Source organism: Hemicordylus capensis, chromosome 2, assembly GCF_027244095.1.
Source record: "Hemicordylus capensis ecotype Gifberg chromosome 2, rHemCap1.1.pri, whole genome shotgun sequence".
In the NCBI taxonomy this organism is placed as follows: domain Eukaryota; kingdom Metazoa; phylum Chordata; class Lepidosauria; order Squamata; family Cordylidae; genus Hemicordylus; species Hemicordylus capensis.
In genome coordinates this window covers 263,258,688-263,281,105 of record NC_069658.1, presented here as the reverse complement: position 1 = coordinate 263,281,105, position 22,418 = coordinate 263,258,688, and the positions used below count along the sequence as shown (strand labels likewise).

Below are 22,418 nucleotides of genomic sequence, written 5' to 3'. Positions count from 1 at the left end.
TATAGGGAATTTTGCCAAACCTGCTGTCCAAAACTGCTAATAGCAAAGCATCAAATCTCATGAGTGAGAAGGGGGGAAATTGAAAGAGATCAAAGATAGTCTGCTGGCCTGGCATTTTGGCTCTACCCCCAGGTTCTAAAACGATTGGATATTAAAGCTAAATCATTCTGGGAGGTAGCAAATCTACTGTCTTAGAGGTGTGCTTGCTGTTTGACCCTACTTCTGCTCTACTGATATATCCTTACCCATAAAAGCCTTGGGCGTGCGTCCGTGCCGCCCGTGTCTTTTTCGCCCGTTCTGGGCATGCGCGGAGATGGGCGGCCATGTTGGACCCGGCCGCCGGTGGGCGACTGGCCCCGATGGCGGCAGCGGCCGCCACGGGAGACCAGAAGGAGCAGAAGCGGCGGGCGGAGAGTGCGGCCGAGGCGGCGGCGGAGCCGCGGCCTCGGCCAAAGGAGTGCGGGCCAAGGAGGTGGTGGCCGTGGCGGGGCGACTGGCTCCGATGGCGGCGGCCGCCGCCACAAGAAACGACGGGCGGAGAGAGCGCCCGAGGCGGCGGCGGAGGTGTCGGCCCAAGGAGTGCGCCCGAGGCGGGTGAGGCGGCAGCGGGAACCCCCCCCCCCACTAGAGCCCGTTATTACAACGGGCTTACACATACTAGTTTGTAAATAAAGCAAATATTACAAAGACACCTCTAAGTCTGCAGGGCTCCAAAAGAAACCAGCCCTAGGTAGCATTGCCCTTGCAGCTTGTTAGCTCTCTGGAGAGTGCAGCAAGAGTTAAGAGAAGGACACTAAGACAGGGTGTGTATGCACCACCCAATCCTTTCTGGGAGGACAAGAAACAAACTATATATCTTTGTCCACCCTCTTCTTCGAATATTCTGCTGATGATCTATGTGTGGGTGTGAGCTCCACACCCACAAAGGATTGTAGTGGAATACTCATGAGTAAGCAAGCTGGGCTTGCTTAGATCTGCTGCTTGTGAGGGCTCCAGCCTCCCACTTCAAACCGTGCCCTCCCCTAGACCCGGGCAGTGTTTCTCAACCTTTTTGGAGTCAAGGACCGCTAAATTCATCATGCAGAGTTTCAAGTACTGCTACATTTTTTGTGTGCAGTTTCTAGTCCCAGACCAGCAGTTAGCAAAGGGGTTTCAAGTTTATCTATTAGTACAGGCGTTCACAGGTGTTCACCACTCAAATGTCCTGATGGGCCAAAACTGACCGTGACTTGGCTCATGGGGGCCGAGGTCAATTTTTAGGGTGCTGATTATTAAAATAACACTTAATCAATCAATTAAATCAAAGTGTAATTAATGAAAATGAATTTATTCAATATTTAACTTTTGAAGTTCTGGCTCAAAAGGGGGAGGGAGGACAGGATGAGACATCATGGCTCCCTGGCACCTGAGATTTGTCCAGTCCAGATTTAACATTACCATATTTAAAAAATAGGTTGCAACCTTACACTCCATTCTTCCAATTCTGTCTTTTCTTACTCCTCATCTATCTATTTTGCATATAAACATGCAGGCTGGAACTTGTGTCAAGTTCCTGTATACATAATATCTTGCTTCTTAAATGCATAAAAATAGTAATTTAATATTGCTTTTAAAATAGTACTCTCTCTTACACACACAGTACTCCCCCTCCAGCTTTCCTCCTCTCTTCATTTGGTAATCACTGCCCTTGCTCTCCTTAGCAAATGGGACAATGCATGTTTGCTACCATAAAACCAGCTTATCAACTTAATTGATAGGAAGCTTAAAACATGACATCTCATATCATACTGGAAGTCTGTAACCAAATATCACCCAAAAAACCTCCAAGCAGTACACTCAGAACTAAAACATTCATTACCTTGAAAAGGTAATGTTATGGTAATGAACTTTACACATCAATATGGCATCCCACATTAGGAAAGTAAACCACAGGGAATGGGGTGGGAGATTTAACCCTTCATACCACACATTCATATATATCCAGGTTTTTACAACTGTAATGATTTTTAGGCAGAGGTTTAAGGGAGGGGGGAGTACTATGTACTCACACATGAGTGGGAAGACTTTTAGTGGGTCTCTTCTTCATCCTTCTTTCCCTCCTTCTCTCTCCTCTATTCACCATTTCATACCTTGCTACACCCAGCCCCCACTCCATCCCCTTTCTCGTGATCTCTTTTTTCCACTGGTTTTCTCAGTTCACACACATTGCACTAGTTCTCTCTCCTGCCTGCATGTTTGCTTTTTAAAATCCCAGTTTATGTTAGCTTCATCCCCTTTTTGGTAAGTCAGTAGCTCACCCTAGCCACCCCTTTCTTCATCTCCCTCATCCCCCCCCCCATTTTATTTCTCAGTTCACACAGATTGTACTTGTTCTCTCCTGTATGCTTGCTTTTAAAAATCCCATTTTATTTGATCTTCATCCCCTTTTGTTGAGTCAGTACATGATCAGCCCGCCCCTCACCCCCACCCCTTTCATTCTTCTTATCTTTCCCTTCTTTTTTCATTTGATCAGCACTGTTGCTTACTTTTGTTTGTTTTCTTATCTTTTGCCTGCCTGCCTTCTTCTGTTCCTCCTCTGTAGTAGTTCAGAACAGAGTTTATGCATGCAGCACTCCAGCCAAGCCAAGCACTCCCTCTCACTCGCCCTGCTACCTGCCTCCTGTGTGTTTCACTGGCTGCATACCAGTGACATCACTCGCTCTCGCTATCTCTTCTCATCAAAGAGACTAGAGAGATTAGCTGGGAGTGAGAAAAGGCTGTCTGGGACTCCTGAGGAAGACAGAGCCCTGCAGCAAAGGCTGCCTGGTTAAAGATTAGCTCCAGGGAGCTAATCTCCAGGGTGTTAAAGGACTGGCATGCTTGAAAAGGAGGGGGTGTTAAAGGCACTCAACCCCCTGGGGACTGGCAGCGGTCCAGGGACCAGCGGTTGAGAAACTGTGCTATAGATTAATTGTGTTTTCCAATTACAGAAAAGGAGCTTATGCTGAGATATAAATGTTAGAGGAAGGAATGTTAATTGTAGAAATAGATTTGGATATTCCAGAATCAGACTTTTCAACTGGAAAACTTTACTTTTTCTTTTCTTTTGCTTTTTAATACTTTGAGTCTTAACTTCTTAACTCCTTTTATATTGTGACTTCTCATTTCAAACCAAGTAAATTTCCAATCTTCTCTTTATATTGTGAACCTTGTTTTAAATTTTGTAAACATACTTGTCATTTTATATTGTGATGACTTTGGTTTTAAGCAATAAAGAACCTGAACTTGAACTATGTAACTTTTAAATAGTTCCCTTCTTGTATTGGGTCAATCTTTTATTGGATGTTTCCATGGATGTGAAGACATACTGAGAGGTTTTATTTATTTATTTATTTAGCAATATCAGTAATCTGTATTGTTGCTCAGGGACATGCTCTGAGATTCTGGAGATGCACTCTAAATTCCACCCCACCCTACCCACAAACTGTAAACCATGTAATTACAAACCCAACAAGGAAATCAATCCATTGTTTAATCAGTCCTGTTTATTTTTATGTTGCCTTTCCACAATATTGTGTCCAAGGCAGCTCACAACAGATTACAATGATCCATGGCAAAATATTGACATCTATATATTAAACCATTCAGTAAGAGTTCAATACATAGGGAGAAACACCACATTTTTAAAAAAAAGTAAATAAATCAGTTCAACTGTATATCAAGAACAGAAATAATTCATCTTATCAATACTGGATAACTAACACTAATAATAAATAAGAACTACTGAGCAATATCTAGTTATCAATCAATAATCTAAAGATGCAAGACATAAAGCAACATAAGCTACAGCCAAATACTAGAGGTGTCCAACTATGACAATACAACTCAGCATTACAACAACTCTCCAAACTATACTTTCTGAGTCAATCAATATCTTTATTTTGTTTTTTGACCAGCAGAAGATAGAATATGACATCAGTACTTTCTATCCAGGTTAAGATCTTGACAAGGAAGGAAATTTGATTATTATGGGGATTCACACAACTGCCTGTAAGTACTTCAAAGTCAATACAAGAGGAACCAGAAGTTGCAGGGAACCTTGTCGTGTGAAGCTGCCAATGTACCCAGTTACTGACCTCTGTCTTAGGTTTTGCCAACTTGGTTTAGTCAACTGCAGTTCTTGGTGCCATTTGTGCAGAGATGCTGGGCAGAGAATTCCTAGGTTCAAGTTGCGCGCATACAGGAGTGCACACTCCTCATGACCTCCAGTTCCTCTCAAAGGACATACCTGCGATTGTGTGAACCCACCCTATCTATTGTTGCAAGTAGATCCGAAAAATGTGAGGAGTTTTGATTCATGCTTTCATTTAATATTAGTGAGAGGGCAGCCACCATCACAAAAGACACAGCCACTCTAAGTACACTCTAGATATTCCTGTTGTGAATACGACTTGCTGCCCTTATAGCTGATTTCATTGCAGAGTCAATCCACGCATGAGGATGGGCTGTGTGTTCCCCTGCAAAGTAGATCCTTCCTTCATTCTCAGACAAAGCCTTGATATAGTTAAACTGGTATGCGGTGGGGGAAGCAAAGGCCCCCATAGAAAACTTGTCTCGGGCCCATTTCTGTACCACATACTTAGGGCAAACAGATTTGAGATACTCTTTGGACACATTGTGGATTTCTGATAGGTCATCCATCACCACATCAGCACATTTTTCCTCACTGAGAGGAACAAAGAAGTCTGCATCATCTTTCCAGGTATAAGAAGCTAGGAGTACCCCAAGCCCACTGGCAAAGTCATGGTTTGGGTAGTAGATAACTCGAGACGGGCGATCTGTGATTGACCTCCCACCTCGAATCCCCTCTTTCTCCCAGAATCTGTCTGTGCAAGCCAAAGCAATTTTAGTCGAGCTTGCGTAGTGATAAGCACGCAGAGCATGAGCCTTCACAGAGGAAAGGGGTGGCTGGAATCGGATGAGTCGTGTGGCTTTTGTGGTGGCCGTGACAAGGACATAGTCAGCGGTCTGACATGACAAGACCCTTTTGCCAGGCTTGCGGAAAAACACCCTCACTTTCTTTCCTGACCGTACAATCTTCTCTACGGTGCAGTTCAGACAGACTGTCCCAGCTATTTCGCGGTAGAAGCTGTTGGGGAGCTGGTCAAATCCACCTGTGATTTCCTCAAAGCTGAAAAAGTCAAGAGGGAAGGAGCAGAAAAGGATCAGCACACTGAACATCACACTCCTGTCAGCAATCTGAGCAAAACATGCTATTGCAACATTGATATTTTCTGAATTATTGCAAAAACATAATGAAGAATTCCTGCTTATTAATCTATATCAGGATAGAAATAATACTGTTATTATTCAGAACAGCACATTTGCCACATTACATTTAAATTTTGTTTCACTGTCATTGGTGAAATACTAATTATACTAATTTGACCCCCACTCCCTCCCTCCAAATCACCTACAAAGCGCACATTTTATATCAATCATTTAGCACAAACTCCTTAGGGTCAAACTAGTTGTGAATAGATAGGCCTTATCATGTTTTCATCTCTTTACTGTTTATTCTAAGTAGCAGCTGCTGTGGGATGATGACAATCTGGATCAAAACTGTGGCATGGGGAGAGGGTGTGGGTGGTTTACAAAAAACAACAATCATGCATAAGTAGCATGGAGAGAAGCTCCACCCAGAAGTTTTGCAAACCATCTGTCTCAGACTCATGCCTGACCCTTCAGAAATGGTAGACACCTTCTGGTCCTTTCCCTGTATATGTTCCCTAGATGTCAATTCATAGAACTGGTTCACATATGCATGTTCTATCACTGGATGACTGCAGCCAGCATAGTAAGAACTGCCCTACTAATTCAGAAATTATTCTTGACAATGGTGTTTGCCATTGGGATTCCCAGATGTTGTTGGGATAACAACTCCCATTATCCCCAGCTGCAAAGCCCTTTGGCTAGGGATGATGGGACCTGTAGTCAACAACATCAGGAAATCGCGGTTTGAGGGAATACTGGTGTCAGCTGCAAGTGACCAAAAGCCAAGTGATGTGTGTGCTTGTGTGAACAAGATTGGAATGTTATAGGATTCTGGTTTATTTTACAGATCTGCACCACCACCACAACATGGGACTCCAGCCTCTCAAAGTTGATATGTTAGCATGTCAAATCTACACCAAATGTCTGTTTTAAGAACTGCCATGCTGGCTAGGTCAGACCAAGGGTTCCACACTGGTGGAAAGACCCATCTTCTGTTGCTCTTTCCCACCATTTAGCAATGAGAGTTACAATACACTTCTAGTTGGAGCTCTGTTGCCTCTGACTGAGGCATTTCCTCTGCTATTAGTTGGTAGATGGCTCAGGCCACTGGCTTTCCGGTGGTGTGCATAATGCTAGCCAGTTTAAGGGCTAATAAACTGATACCTTTCTGAGGGCCCTGGCCTGGACCCTAGGCTGCTGTCACATGATCCAGAGCCCACCTCATCTGCCTACACCTAATTAAAGCAAATGTACCCTCCATATCAGTGAAGTCTTCCCACCTTACCTGTCATCATCAAAAAAGGTCACATATTCCTGGACAGAGCCAAGAAAGGAAGTATAAAATGCAGCTTCTTCATTCAAGAGATCGCCAATCATATCAACTGCTCCTCTGCTTAGATTTCCTTCTTTAATTAAGTATTCCTGGTTGGAGACAATAGATTTGGGTAGAGAAATATGGATACTTTCCTTTTGCTTTTGAACTTCATTGTATTGTTTTTTCCAGTACAAAATCACTAATACTGGCCCCATCTGATACTTTATATTCTGTTTTATACTGGACTGTATCAAACTCACTCACCCAAAATGATGCTTTTCTCTGTTGCAGAAGATGTCACAAAATTTGCTTGTCACTAAATCTTGTGGTATGGAAACTACTGAGAGGGAGGGACAGGAAGAGCAGTGATGTGACTCACTAGCACCTCTGCTTCAGACAGTGCCTCAGGCTTGCAGTTGCTCTCAGCCTGTTCCAATTGGTTAATCTCCCTTCTAATCTCAGTGCTTGGAAGAACAGCCGTAGAATTGTATATTACAAAGCTCTACCCTTCTGGAAGCTACATTTTAGAGGAGCCCTGGGAAGATAACTGCTTGCCAAGGGAAGGTTGCAACTGAATACTGTTAATCTCACCGGAATGTGCATATTCAGAGCAAATATGTGAAAAGGCAATGGGGAGGTTTGCTTGCTTCTCTAAAACCTTTGCATTTCTGCATGAAATGGGAGTAGTATTAAGCCCTTATAAGGGTCCACCATCAACTCTAAGACATGGGATCTGAGCTGTCGGTGAATGACCTGGAGAGGGATCTTGGGGTGATGGTGGACAGCTCATTGGAAGTGTCGACTCAATGTGTGTGGCAGCTGTGAAAAAAGCCAATTCAATCCCCATTAGGAATGGTATTGAAAACAATACCGTTAATATTATAATGGCCCTATAGAAAACTATGTTGCGGCCACACCTGGAGTACTGCATACAATTCAGCACATCTAAAGAAGGACATTGCTGAACTGGGAAAGGTGCAGAAGAGGGCAACCAAGATGATCAGGGGGCCTAGAGAACCTTCCTCTGTTATGTGTGATGAGATGAAGATTGTAGCCATCCCTCATGTCTCTCCTGGTGCATAAGTTTCAACTCCTCACTTCTGGAGCTGATGCAGAGCAAGTCCGCATGGCACACTGGCCAGTGTCCTGTGGCAGACTAGTGTGCCATGGCACATTTGTTGAGAAACACTGTCCTAAGACAAACAGCAAGTTGGTTCAGTTGATACTCCAGCTGGTTCCCACCAAGCATGTAGGGCAGGGCCATAGGAACACATTTCTCCCCCCCCCCGACCCCATGCTGTTGCCTCATCACTCCATGCATGGATTTAAAGTAGCATTGCTATGTAAGTCGCTTGGAGAATCTTACTGAAATGTGATCTACAAAGATTTTAAATAGTATTATGCAAAGTAGCCCCACTGAATGAACTGAAGAAATATAAAGGACAAGCAGCTATATTTTATTTTAAAGACAAGCAAAGATTTCTCTTACCTTAGTGGAAATGGAGTCATATTTCTCTATCAAACGTGTGCAGTTGGTTGTCTGTACAGGAACCATAAAACATATAGCAGATAAGCATGGAAAAAATATAGAAAACCTTAAAATGTTTACTCATTTATCAAAGTTAAGAATGACAGAGTCTGTCATGGATGATGTAACAGTGATCATTACATTAATATAAGTATGCTGGGGGAACTATGCAGATAATGACCCAGATCCAAAGTCCTGTGCAGTGACTCTCACACACCCAAGGGTGTTGGGGGCTTCTGTTTCATGAACATCAGCCGCTTCTCTTCTCTTCCCCCACTCCCTCCCCACATGCCACATTGCTTTTGACATTGATGAGACTTGGGAGCCAAAATGGAGTACTGTAGTATATGCAGGTTATCTCAGATCGCCTCAAATAAGAACTTTACATACCCTTAAAATTTAGACTAGCCTTAAGTTATTCAGCTAGCCAATGGATATGAAATCCCCTCTCTGGAGAATGCAGATTCTGGGGGCTTTTAAAGATGGGGGCTGTGACAGGCGGTGCAGCCAGTGGCATGGACAGCCACCAAAGCCAGTCGCCAAAGGGGGTGGGACTGAGGGCTGGAGGGCTGGACCGTGCCAGACTTTTTTGCAGATATGGGTTTGTGCTCTCTTGAGTGGGATGGTGCATGTTTGGCCTCATTCTCCGGGGTTTTTAACTGTTTAAATGTCTGAACCATTCAGATTCATTTCTTTTCGGACAGCGACCAAATAAGGTTTTAACTGTCAATTGGTTTTATACTATTTTTATAGTTTTGATTTTAATTGTTAATTGATTTTAATTGTTTTTATTTTGATTTAAACCACCCTGAGCCATTTTTGGAAGGGCAGTATATAAATCAAATAAATAAATAAATAAATAAATAAATTTCTGGGAGGATTCATGATAAATGAGCATGCTGATTAGGCAGCCACAATGACAGCTTCCTGTTGCACATACCTTATCGAGTGTTTCCTCGTAAAGTTTACCAGCAGACTTTCCCCTCTCATGGCTGTTCACTTCATATCCAAAGAGGTCAGAGTTTGCACTCACAGCTGCTACCCTTTGTCTTATATTTCTCATCAAATACCAGGCATTCTTATCAGTCTGGACAAATGGATTTAATGTGAGGTTGAATTTCTTAAGATATACACGAATGATTCTGGAAAAAGCACATTTAAAATAGAAGGCAATATTATAGGATCGCCCACAACGATGCTAATAATAAAACTTTTGCAGATCGGAGGGTCAGATAATGCATGATAGAAATAAATGTTTGAATATGTTTTATTGTATACACTGCCCCCAGACCAAGAGACAGATGTTGAGTACTTAGAAGCTCTGTTCAGGTATTAGGGCATAGCAAGGTTGGAGTGGGCCCTGGGATAAGAAATAAAGATGGGCCCCTACCTGCTTCCTACCCTTACTTGCTTCTCTTTGCCCCGTGTCTTTACTGCAGCAGAGCTGTAAGGACTTGGTGAAAAACAAAACATTTCCAGCATGCCCCCTCTTTTGCTCCTCTGCCAATGAGAGCGAAGACTGAGCTGTGTCCCAGCTAATGCATCCTCCCCCTCAGGGGCCGGGAGACATTTGTCCCACCTTGCTCAGTTATAGCTATACTCCTGTCAGGTGTTTTACAAAACATGCATACTGTTTCCAGGCCGGGGCTTTTGATGACAGCTTCAGTTGGTGATACACCAGAGGGTTGTCTGCCATGTGGCTCAAAAACAATAGTTTTGAGATAAGAACATAAGAAGAGCCCTGCTGGATCAGGCCCAAGGCCCATCTAGTCCAGCATCCAGTTTCACACAGTGGCCCACCAGATGCCACTGGGAGCCTACAGGCAGGAGTTGAGGGCATGCCCTCTCTCCTGCTTTACTCCCCTGCAACTGGTACTCCGGGGCATCCTGCCTTTGAGGCTGGAGGTGGCCTATAACCCTCCAACTAGTAGCCATTGATAGACCTCTCCTCCATGAAGTTAGCCAAACCCCTCTTAAAGCCATCCAGGTTGTTGGCTGTCACCACATCTTGTGGCAGAGATGTTCCACACAATTGTATTTGACTTACTCCTTTTCTTAATGTCAATGCACAATTACTTCCTGCAGCATAGCACTGGCAAAATATTAAGAAAGTCTTTTTCGACCATGTTTACACTAAACCCATTGTTGATTTAAAATACTGACATTACCATTATATTAGATATTGCACTTCTGCTTTAAGTTGTTTCACAACATAACAAAATGCTGTGAACTACAAGTGACTAATAAATGGTGTGATGAGGATCTTGGTGGGCAGCGGGTCAAGAAAGCATTATCCACCCCTGCCTCATCAAGTTCCTCTTTTATATATTCATATTTATAGTGGCTCACATGATGCACAGTGCAAGGGAGCTCCCAAACTCCATCACACAGTCAGCATTATTGCTGCTTCTCCCATCATTGTGAATGGGAGAAATGGCGGTAATGCCGATTGCATGACCACTGGTACTCTCCAGCATCGGGGCTGCCTTCTGGCTGGGCTGCAGCCCTGACACAAATTATTCCGACTCAATTACAGCGCACATCATGTCGGCCGTTATATTTAATTATGTATATAAATAAATATAAAAATATAAAGTTCGGGTTCCAGAATAAAGTGCATGAGCCAAACTGCTGGGTTTACCACTGTCAGTTGGGCTGCCTGGTGCACAAACTGGTGGGAGGACAGGGTGGATAAGTCCCACCCTGCAATAGGTTGAGTGGCAAACCACAAATGGGAATACACCCAATAATCTGCTTAAACACTGCACAAAGCAGCTTTACCCTCTCCATACTCCATTCCCAGCTTCAAATCTCATGCATGAAACCATCACAGAATGGGTTTAGTGAGAGGTTCTCTCAGCCTGTTCCCTTACCTATGGTGTTTGGGGAGGCGCATAGGTCCTAGATCCACATACCAATCTTTCTCACGGTAAGTTTTGATCCGACCTCCCACACGGTCACTGGCCTCAAGAATCCGAACCTAGACACAAGTATATTATTGGAACTATTAAGGCATTTAGCAAAAACCCTGCTGTACAAAAATTCTCTTGTAAGGCTTGGATCACATCAGTTCCAATTTCTGGACTGATGCAATGCACAGCTCTAACTAGTATTAATAGTATTAATACTAGTATTAATATAGGGATACACATATCAGACATGAGATAGATAAATAGAAAGATAGATTAGATAGACAGACAGCTATCTGATATTTCCAGCATGTGTTCTGCAAAGCTCCACATAAAACTGTCAGTCTGGTAAGACTTTATTATTCTAACTTTCCTGAGAAACGGTAACTTGCCAGCCTGAGGTAATGCATTTCTAATCTTCTCTGCCTCAGATGGTGTGCCTGCATTACTTTCAGAGCCAACTAGATCTGTCCCTCTTCTGATAAAATTGATTGATGAATATGACCCTTTTGCAGGATCCAAAATTAATGGGTCAAAATCTGACATGCTTTAATTGGGTTCTACTATGCCTAAAGAACAATCTTTACTTTACTTTGCAACATTGGAACACATTACCCTTTACATGATGGGGCAAAATTAATTCAAATTCAAAATCATTTCAAATCTAATGTAGCACCTAGATTAATTATTGTTTGCACTGCTTTTGAAGGCACTGAAGGCACAACAAACTTACTGAAGTTACGCAGGGCCGGGTCTGGGCAGTGTCTGGATTGGAGAGCACCCAGGAACTCCATGAAGCTCCCTTGAGTTTCATGATGGAAGAAAGGTGAGATAGAAACTCGATAAAGAGGTTTTCAAAGACCTCTTGGTCCATTACCTGGTGTCCAGCATCTCTTAGCAATTTGGCAGCCGTGAGCCCACTTATGCCTGCCCCAACAATCACTATGAGTTGTGGCCTTGAAGTCCGTCCCAGCCCCTTTTGGGCAACATCCAACAGTTCCTCGTAATCGGAATCCCTGAAACACTTCATCCATTCCTCCGGTTCGACAGCATGGTTTTTGGAGATCAAGGCAGTTGTAAGCAGCAGTAAAAATGGGAAAAGCACTAAGAGAAGAAAAGTCATGATTTAAGAAGGATGATGAACTTAAGCTTGTGGCTGGTCAGTTTGAGTCAAACGTCTTAGCAAGAACCTTTGGTCTTCAGGCTGTATACATTTATCTGGAAAGCTTTTTACTCTACTAAAATGAACACTTATTGTTTGACCGACCACCAGGGTGCACATTTTAATTGACTTTAAGAACTACATGTTTGCATGTGTGTATTATGTATGCATTTAGATGTTTAAACCCCACATTTCCTTAAAAAAAGATACCCAGCAATGTCACATAATTGTTGGAGATCCAACTCCAGATGGCATTGACCTTTTGCACCAATAATCCAAATGACCCCTAGGGGCCTTGGGAGGAGAGAGAGTCAGGGTCTCCTTCTCTTTCCTCTTTCTCTCTGCCTCTGTGTCCCCTCTATTGATAGAATGAACTCAGGAGGAACTTCCTAGGAGTGACTTCCCTCTTCTTCTCCCCAGAATGCTTCTACAGGTCTCTCTCTGACCACCATGTAGCTAACAGCTAGGTCTTTCCTATCATCATCTATTTCTAAACAAAGTAGTTTAGTTTAACCTTCAATCAAACTCCATGCTTATGATTTAGAAGTCATTGCGCCTGATACCCTGTTATCCTCTGCTGTAATGGGAATGAGCTAGCTTATGAAATACTCTGCTATTCACACTATTTGTAGCCTGCCCATAAAACCTAACAGGTTTGTGCATCCCAGTCTCAAACTTTAAATATTATTTTTCCCAACAACAACAATACCCTTAATAAAATATGTAAAATAATAAAACCGTTAAATGATAGAAATCACTTCAGAACCATCACTTCAGAAACACTTGAAAAGTAGCTTCATTGTTCTCTACACAAGAGAATCAAATGTACAAATTGCTTACTGCAATTTGTTTGCTACAGCTAGAATATTGACTGCAGAAAACTGAAGAAGAAAAAGATTCCAAGTTTACCCAACTGGCCTCAAATATCTGGATGGTAATGATGAGAAATAAGTTAGTAGCCATGGCTCATGACTGTATGGTAGGATCTGGGCAATTCTGCTTTTTGATCCTGATTGGAAGGTATTTGTGTGGATTGTTGGAAGAAGAAGTGTCCCTGGGATGATGATAATATTATTGATGTTCTTATGAAATGAATTATCCTTGCTAGCTACTTACTCCTTTTAAAAGTTACTTTTTACATGCTACAAAATGGATGTGACTATGAGGTTATTTATTGTTATCATCAGCTACATTGGTCCATTTTATCTGGCAGTTTTGTATGTCTTCTATTTGAATTTTCCCCGATTAATCTACTAACTGTAAAACTGCTCCTAACAAAAACAAATACATTGATTTAATCCTTAAAATCCACTGTCCCCCTTAATTTGTTACAGTTAGGAAGCTAGCAACAATAATATCGGAAATCTTGCAAATAACAACAATAATTTAAAATGCAGTCAGTTAATAACAAGTTGTCATAAGAAAGATTGCATTCGTAATGTGGTGACCCCAAAAACACCAACGTACCAAAATTATTTATATGAGGAAAATAAATCACTTACAGAACTGGTCCATGTTTTGATGGGCAGTGTAAGGATAAAGGAGAACTCTCTTCTTTTATAGGCAAAATGTGGCTGTCTGTGAGCTAATTAAGGGTGATTCAGAATCTGGGAAAATTGGCTTTTTCAAGTGAAACCTTTCCAGGAACCAACATTTTACTAGGCAATGCCTTGGCACACCTACCTTGAGGTCACATGAAGTACAGGACGGTAATGTTGCCCGTAGTATGGTATGTCAATGTTGCCCATAGTATGGTTGGTATGTCAAACAAGATAGCATCTCCCAAACCATGATCTCATACAAGATATGTTTTCTTTAAAAAAAACCGATAAAAGAAGACCTGAAGACCCAAAACTGTTTTAAAATGATACCAAGAACCCCTCACCTTGTTCCCAACAGCATTGCTAGAACTGGATTATTTCACAAGTTTTAAAGGACCTAATACAAGATAACGAGTTCAGGTCAAATGCAGTCAAAGTTTGGCATTCCACAAGTAACAGGAAATAAAATGTGCACCATTATTGTGTAACATTTTCTACAACAGCTTACAAGATACTTCTGGATTGATTCAAATAATAATTACACTTTATTTTATTTATTTTCATGGGAATGTCCCTACTTATCGATCTGGAATGTGGTAGTAAGCTGTGGCAATCTTCCTTCAACCAGCATTAAATAAGATATGAGCCTGGGGGATCTCATATTTGCCTAGGGGCCTGAGTGGGTAGGGTATTAGAGCGGTTGGAGGTCTTGCCCACCGGACCCCTCACATGGTGAGGGGAGAATGTGGGTTTTGGCTTTTGATCGCTTGAGGGCCAGGTAGGAGTTTTGTTCTATTTTTTATTTTATTTTATTTTATTTAAAATATTTATATAACGCCCAAAACATATATTAGTTTATCTAGTGTGATGAAGAGTCTTTTTGTCTACTCCACATTGTTCATCACTGTTCGTTAAATTCACTGTGGTCACTAGAGTGCAGGTCTGAACAATCACTTTAGTATTAAGAGGAGTTGCTAGACACTCACCTTTTGGGTATTGAACTTGACCCAGTGGCAGGTTGTTGCAAGCTGTCTGTGGTAAAACTGAAATTGCTTAGAAGTGCGTGCTTAGAAGCCAAGTGCTTTACTTTACTTAGAAATGTTTAGAAATAAGTGCTTAGAAGTAAGGTTCGCAAATGCTCTCCGGCTAGAAAGGTTACACTTCAACTTCAAGTTGGTGGGCCACCCAGGAGTGTAGCTATAATTGAGTGGATGGGTTCAAAGAACCCAGGTGCCATAGCTCCTAAGAGTCTCCCAGATCCCCTCCGCCCTATTTTCTTCATTATCTCCAGGAAATGATTATGATGAGGGTGATGGTGATGATAGTCTGGCCAGCCTGCCAGCACCCTGCACCAACCTGGGAAGAGGACTGCTGCACTGAAGTGGGGAGGCGTGAGTAGTTTGGGTGGCCGGACTGCTGCATGCCTTTGACCGGGGCAGCCGGCATTCACAAATGATGTTGGCCCAGCCTCGGCAATGTGGCTGGCTGGGGCCAGTGCTGTGCAGGGAGAGGAGTTGGGGCCACAGGGAGGAAGTTGGGGAGAAAGAGGGGAAGAAACAACAGGTGAAGGGGCAATAAAGTACTTGGGGGAGGGACAAGGGAGGGCGGGGCCCAGATGTTTGGCATGCAAGGCAGCATTTAAAAGTGGCCAGGCTGATGATGAGGGGGCTGAGCAGAGAGAGAGCTATAGTCTCCCAGAGAGGAGCAGATGGGTTCAAAGAACCCAGGCCCCTGTAGCTCCTGAGGGGCCCCCTCCCTATTTTCTTCATTATCTCCCTCATCCAAGGGGCTGCCGGGGAGAGGGGCAAACACAGCCCCGCCCCTCTCCTCTAGCTATGCCCCTGGATTCACCTTAATATGGCCATCAGAGTGGTGCCCCTCCCCGACAATACCTTTTTGCAGCACATTTCTGATGCCATGCCTGGTTGGTTAGTGGGAGCCTCAGCATAGACTTCAGATCTCGACAGCCCAGATGAGAGCTGGCCTGGACCCATGATGGGTCTTCTTCCTGTTGTTTAACAGAGTGTCATTTTGGAGGGCAGAGCAGCTACCTGAAGCAGAAATCAGGTATGCTTTGATGCAGCAGGATTTGGGCTATATTTTAGGGGATGGTTGTGTTTAGAGCTATGGGCTTCCTCATGGATGCATGAGGGTGTCACCAGGACCTGACATTCTTAGAGTCTCCCCCTGTTATTTTCAGTTTGAGCAATCTGAAAACTTGACTGTCAGGTGATAACCTGAAGCGATAACCGGGAAGCAGAGCACATCATCCACATGCAAACTTCCAGGTCACTCAGGGTGGTGGCTTTGGTTAGAGACCATTCTTCAGGGCATTTGTTCATCAGTGTCTGCAGCACAGCATCCTTTTTCTTGCATGGGATATACCTGGTTTGCAAAAGAGGCAGCCAATCAAATCACTTTATTACTATCAACACACAGCTTAGTACAATATGCCACATTTGAAACAGAATTATGTTAAATATACTAATAACTCATAAGATAAAATCACTAATATTTTATATGTTGTAATTATTGATTTGGAGCACCATAACTAATCCCTTTCATGTCTTATATGCAGCAGCACAGAACTTAGCAGCTCTATAGGTGACTCCTGTATGTTCATCTGACAATAACCAAGAAACAAAATTCATCCTGATGCCCTGGAAATTTGTATAATAAAGGGAGTAGCAATTCACTTCACGAGTCATGGTAGAATGAACAATATAATTGTACCTGTCCAAACGGTTTCAACAGCTCTTGCAATGCAAGGACACTTAAGATCGCTATAGGGAATTTTGCCAAACCTGCTGTCCAAAACTGCTGACATCAAAGCATCAAATCTCATGAGTGAGAAGGGGGGAAATTGAAAGAGATGAAAGATAGTCTGCTGGCCTGGCATTTTGGCTCTACCCCCAGGTTCTAAAACGATTGGATATTAAAGCTAAATCATTCTGGGAGGTAGCAAATCTACTGTCTTAGAGGTGTACTTGCTGTTTGACCCCACTTCTGCTCTACTGATATATTTGTAAATAAAGCAAATATTACAAAGACACCTCTAAGTCTGCAGGGCTCCAAAAGAAACCAGCCCTAGGTAGCATTGCCCTTGCAGCTTGTTAGCTCTCTGGAGAGTGCAGCAAGAGTTAAGAGAAGGACACTAAGACAGGGTGTGTATGCACCACCCAATCCTTTCTGGGAAGACAAGAAACAAACTATATATCTTTGTCCACCCTCTTCTTCGAATATTCTGCTGATGATCTATGTGTGGGTGTGAGCTCCACACCCACAATGGATTGTAGTGGAATACTCATGAGTAAGCAAGCTGGGCTTGCTTAGATCTGCTGCTTGTGAGGTCTCCAGCCTCCCACTTCAAACCATGCCCTCCCCTAGAGGATCCATCTTTTGCAGCCCCTGTACCATTTGGGGGAGTTGGATGGGAATCCAAGGTTCAGATCCAGGGACGGGCAGGGCTATTAAGAAAGCGAGAATTCATTAGTCAGAATGGAACTGCTCCATGTGTCTGAGATGATCAAGGCTTAGAAACCAGAATGGAAATTGGCTGCAAGACATTAGAGGGGTTTCCTTGATGTGCCTCCCTTCATTCCACTGGCCACCAGAGCAGTCAAAGATATTGCACCCACATCCCCAAGGAGACACGAGACACAAGCTGCTTTGGTGAAAGGGCCACAATTTTATTGAAATAATAGTTAACTGGAACTTTAACAGAACTGGGATTGGTGCTCCATCACCACCGTGCAGTTCCTAAAGGCTGGCCAAGCAAGTGGCTGCCTTAGCCTAGTTGACACCGGCGATAACACCTTGGCTCCAGGCAGCCCCATGGCTCTGCAGCGGAGGCTGACCATCTCAGCCGACCTAAGGTCAGGTCTCTGTCATTGGCGACAACTCCCCACTCCGAAGCTGCCTAGTCTTTTGTAAGGATGTTATCTGACAGAGTAGAGGGGGCTACATCAGCATCCCTGATCTTCCGAACCTAAAGGGATCTGACCACCCCCCCCCACAATAGCCAAACGCTTACCTAAGTTGCTCACAAAGGCTTAGTTTTTATTTCCCTCAACACTGCACCTACCATGGCTGGGAATAGCCTAGCTTAACACCCTGCACCACCCACCAACCATGAAGAATTGCTGCCAATCCCAGCCACAGATCCTCAACAAAAAATCCATCAGTCCTGCAGGCAAAAGATGCACCCCATCACCTCTGTAAAGGCTGGGCTCCGAGAATATTATATCAGGATGAGGTAACAGCCACTCCCCAAAGTGTCTATGAAATGGGCCAAGGCCATGTTAACCTTCTTTCTTGCCTGTCAATCTTGCCTGGCTTACTCTCACCCCTCCATACCCGACGCTGGATCATATCGGACCATACGATGATCAGGTCCAGGAACCAAGTTTGTACCACCCCCAGTTCTGTGCATGCCTTACAAATAAGGGAGAGTTCTGGCTGACTCACTAGGTTGTTCCCACGAGGATATGGACCACAAGAATATCTAGAGATGGATTATCCTCCAGAAATTCGAGCAATAAAGGCAAAAATTGGGCAAATAACATGTCCCACTGGCCATCAAATGACTGAGGCCAATTCTCCAAGGCCAAGCTCCATTCTGGGTTCAGCACCATGTGCCCACTTGAACATGCAAAACACAAACAGCCTGCTCAGCCGGTAACATTGGTCCTGCAAGGAAAGGGAAAATCACTAGTGACTGCAATCACATGCCCTAGCTGTTGGGAATTCTCTCTGGTAAGAGAAACCCTTTTTCATTATAGCCGAGTGCACAGAGGTACAACACAGCAGAATTTAGTTAGGCATGCATGTATGCTGAGAGTAAAGTAACTTGGAGCCAGTTCATAGTTTCAAATCAATATATATGGCATTTATTAGAGAACTGCATTCTAGATAGCAAAGTGAGGAGTTAGGATCTCTAATCTATCTATCTAGCTGGATGCAGATGGATTCTGCATTTCTGCACACATGGTGCAGGGAGAGGAGCTTGCATGTTGCAAGGTAGAAGGAAGAGAAGAGAAGGGAAAGAGGAAGTAACAAGGCAGGCAGGCAGGCAGGTAGGAAGTGTCCCTGAGAGTAGCAATCTACATGTCAAAGGGATAGTCTGATCTACAATCTACATGTCAAAGGGATAGTCTGATCTCTGGAATGGAGAGATGGCCCGGGCTGTTGACACGGTTGCTCCTAAACGCCCTCTCTGGCTTGGTGGAGCCCGATCTGCTCCTTGGTTTTCCTTGGCGCTGAGGGCGATGAAGCAACTCGGACGACGGCTGGAACGACGCTGGAGGAAGAGTTGTGACAAATCTGATCAAACACAGGCTAGAGCCCATTTTAGGGACTACTCCGTGGCGGTGGGGACAGCGAAGAAATGCTTTTTGTCCGCCTCCATTGTGTCTGCTCAGTGCAGACAAACAGAGCTGTTTCGTGTGGTAAAAACCTTGCTCCACACAATCCTTTAAAAATAGGGGAGGAGTCATCTACAGCTCTTTGTTATCAGTTTGCCTGTCACTTTGCAGATAAAGTCGCTCGCATCCGTGCTGACCTGGACTCCAGAGTTTTGGCAGTTCTGGCAGACGTGCCTCTGGTACCATCTGGTCCTGTTGTGTTGGATTCTTTTTGGTTGGTGTGGCCTGAGGATGTGGACAAGATCCTGGGCAGTGTGCGGGCGACTTCGTGCGCTCTTGACCCTTGCCTTCATGGCTAATAAAAAGTTGCCAGGGAGGGGACAGGCAGATGGCTGGGAGGTGATCATTAATGCTTCATTAAGGGAGGGCAGGATGCCATCGTGCCTCAAGGAGGCGGTGGTAAGACACTATTAAAAAAGCCCTCCCTTGATCCCTCCAACCTGGATAACTATAGACCTGTGTCTAACCTTCCTTTTTTGGGCAAGGTGATGGAGCGTGTGGTGGCGTCCCAGCTGCAGAGGGTCTTGGATGATACGGATTATCTGGACCCTTTTCAATCTGGCTTCCGCCCCAGGTATGGGACTGAGATGGCCATGGTCGCTCTAGTGGATGACCTACACTGGGAACTAGACAGGGGGAGTGCGTCCCTGTTGGTTCTGCTGGACCTCTTGGCGGCGTTCTATACCATCGACCATGGTATCCTTCTGGGCCGCCTCTCGAGTATGGGAATCGGGGGCACTGCGTTGCAGTGGTTCCGGTCCTTCCTTGGGGGGAAGAGTCCAGAAGGTAGTGCTGGGGAACTACTGCTCGGCCTCGTGGCCATTGGCCTGTGGGGTCCTGCAGGGATCGGTCTTGTCCCCCATGCTGTTTAACATCTACATGAAGCCGCTGGGAGAGGTCATCCAGGGACTTGGACTGAGTTGTCAGCAATATGCGGATGACACTCAGCTCTATCTCTCCTTGTCATCTGTTCTTAGGGAGGTGGTGGATGTCCTGAATCAGGGGCTGGAGGCCGTGATGGGCTGGATATGGGCTAATAAACTGAAATTGAATCCGGATAAGATGGAGGTACTGTTGGTCAGTAGGAGAGCCAATCGGGATGAGGAGATTTTACCGGTTCTTGATGGGGTTGCACTCCCCTTGAAAGAGCAAGTACGCAGCTTGGGGATACTACTGGACCCGCCTCTGCTTTTGGAAGCTCAGGTGGAGGCGGTGGCCAGGGGTGCCAGTAGTATAGAGACATACCTGCTGTCAAAAGCCATGTGCTTTTGTTTACAAACAAATGCACGTGGCTGGAGGATGACATCATAGTGACATCACAGGGGGCGGGGCATACAGCTGTCAAAATGTGCTGACATCACTGGAAATATGTCACCGGATATGCGTCAGTGGAAATACGTCATCAGAAAGGGCCAGAGGAGACCCCCACGTGGCCGGAAAGGGTCTGAAGTAGGGGTACGCCCTCACCCTGGAAGTTTGGCCCCACCTTCCACTCCAACCCCAGAATATGTCCAGACATGTCCCAAAGGTGGGCATGTGACCCCGCTACGGACACGCCTAGCCACCCTGGAGCAATGGGAACAGGTTTCAGACCCCAGAAAGGGCTGTGAGCGCAGGCATGATAATGACCGGGTGGCCATTTTGTGTAACTTTATTGGGTGAAACGGGGTCAAGTGACCCCTCTACGAACAGGACTAGGGGGTGGTGTGTTTAGAGGGAAACCATTTTACAGCTGTACAGAGATGATGGATGATGCTAGGACTCCACCGCACCCCACTGAGCCATCATTGCCACAGGCACCCACGAAGATTAAGACTATGCAAGCGTGGAGTCTGTCCTTCCCACCTACTGGTATGAAAACCCATCAGAGGGCAAGCCTTGTTGCTGGTGAGGTTACAGAAACTAACTCTGCAACAGATCCAATGTATGCGGGTGGTAGACTAGAATGTGATTGCGGCTGCTGTGACACCAGCCTTGTAACCACCATGGAAACTGAAGATGGAGAGCCTCCAGCTACTACCTCCAAAGTGGGAAACGTGTATTCATCAGATTCTGAAACAGAAGGGCCTGTGAAACAAAAGCGGCTTAGGAAGAAGAAAAAATGGGTGAAGAGCAGACCACAATCTGCATGGTGCGACGAGCAGTGTTGTGATAGCTCATGTGGAGAGTATACTTATTCAGATGAGTGTGGGTGCGAATCTTACTTGTCATCCAGGCCAAGGGTATCCTATTGTGAGCGTAAGTGCTGCAGGTCAAGCGAAGACTGGGGATCTTGTGATTGCCTGACCCCAAGCCCCACTGAACCTTGGGCGGATTACTGTAGGGCTGTATGCTTTACTTCATCATCTGAAAGTGGTGAGGAGGAGGAAACCATGGACGACCTTGTGGTTACAAAGCCTGAAGAACCAGACCCCATTGTGGAAACAGGCAAGCTGGTGAGTTGGAGGGGATTTAATCTACCTTGCTTTGTTTACTTGTGTTTTTACCTGTCAGTATTAAAATATTCCCCTCTTTTGTGCAGGTACGGGGGATTGAGAACATGCACCTCAGGGATGTCAACGTGTCCTGCATTTCCTGTGCGTGGAATGATAGGGAACAATAAAAGAAATTTGTTTTAAATGTGTGTGTTCATACCTGTGTTAAATAGAACCATGACAGGGTCCGAAGAAATTCTAAAGAAAATATATTACACCCCCTGGGAGTTTTGGAGGTGTAAACCCACTATTTCAAAAGGCCAGACAGCATAGTAAAGAGCTGCGTAAAAGGCATGTTGAGGCATGGCTTTCAGAGCAGGATGCTTACACTCTACACAGACCTGCAAGGATTCATTTTAAAAGAAACAAGACTGTTGTTTCAGGGTGGATGCACAATGGCAGGCCGATTTAGTGGACATGCAACAATATTGTAAATACAACAATGGCTACAAGTACATTTTGACTGTAGTGGATATTCTATCTAGATATGCCTGGGCTGTACCTCTAAAAGATAAAACAGGGAGGGAAGTGGCCGGTGCTTTTAAAGCTATTTTCAAAGAAGGCCGAGAGCCTGGCAAGCTCCAGACAGATAGAGGGAGGGCATTTTTAAATAAGCCTGTAGGAGTCCTGTTAAAGGAGCAAGGTATTCACCACTTTGTCACCAACAATGATGTCAAAGCTGCTCTTGTGGAGAGACTGAACCAAACCTTGAAAACACGTTTGTGGAGGTATTTTACTGCTCACAACACATTCCGGTATATTGATGTCCTGCCTCAGCTCCTAAAGAGCTATAACCACAGCTTTCACAGAACC

The 22,418-nt window shown here is 44.5% G+C and overlaps 1 protein-coding gene across 1 annotated transcript in view; it reads right to left on the bottom strand.

Annotated features, from left to right (window-relative positions):
• Positions 1 to 346: 346 nt before the first annotated feature.
• Positions 347 to 22,418, bottom strand: part of LOC128343971 (L-amino-acid oxidase-like) — a gene marked incomplete at its 3' end in the record, with an annotated part of 31,939 nt that continues 9,867 nt past the window's right edge. Inside the window, exons 2-8 of the mRNA XM_053293409.1 lie at positions 11,883 to 12,109; positions 10,970 to 11,076; positions 9,037 to 9,238; positions 8,058 to 8,108; positions 6,539 to 6,675; positions 4,421 to 5,170; positions 347 to 362 (exon numbers count right to left, since the gene is read on the bottom strand). Of these exons, the coding sequence (XP_053149384.1) occupies positions 347 to 362; positions 4,421 to 5,170; positions 6,539 to 6,675; positions 8,058 to 8,108; positions 9,037 to 9,238; positions 10,970 to 11,076; positions 11,883 to 12,109 (1,490 nt within the window). The remainder of the gene's footprint in view (positions 363 to 4,420; positions 5,171 to 6,538; positions 6,676 to 8,057; positions 8,109 to 9,036; positions 9,239 to 10,969; positions 11,077 to 11,882; positions 12,110 to 22,418) is intronic.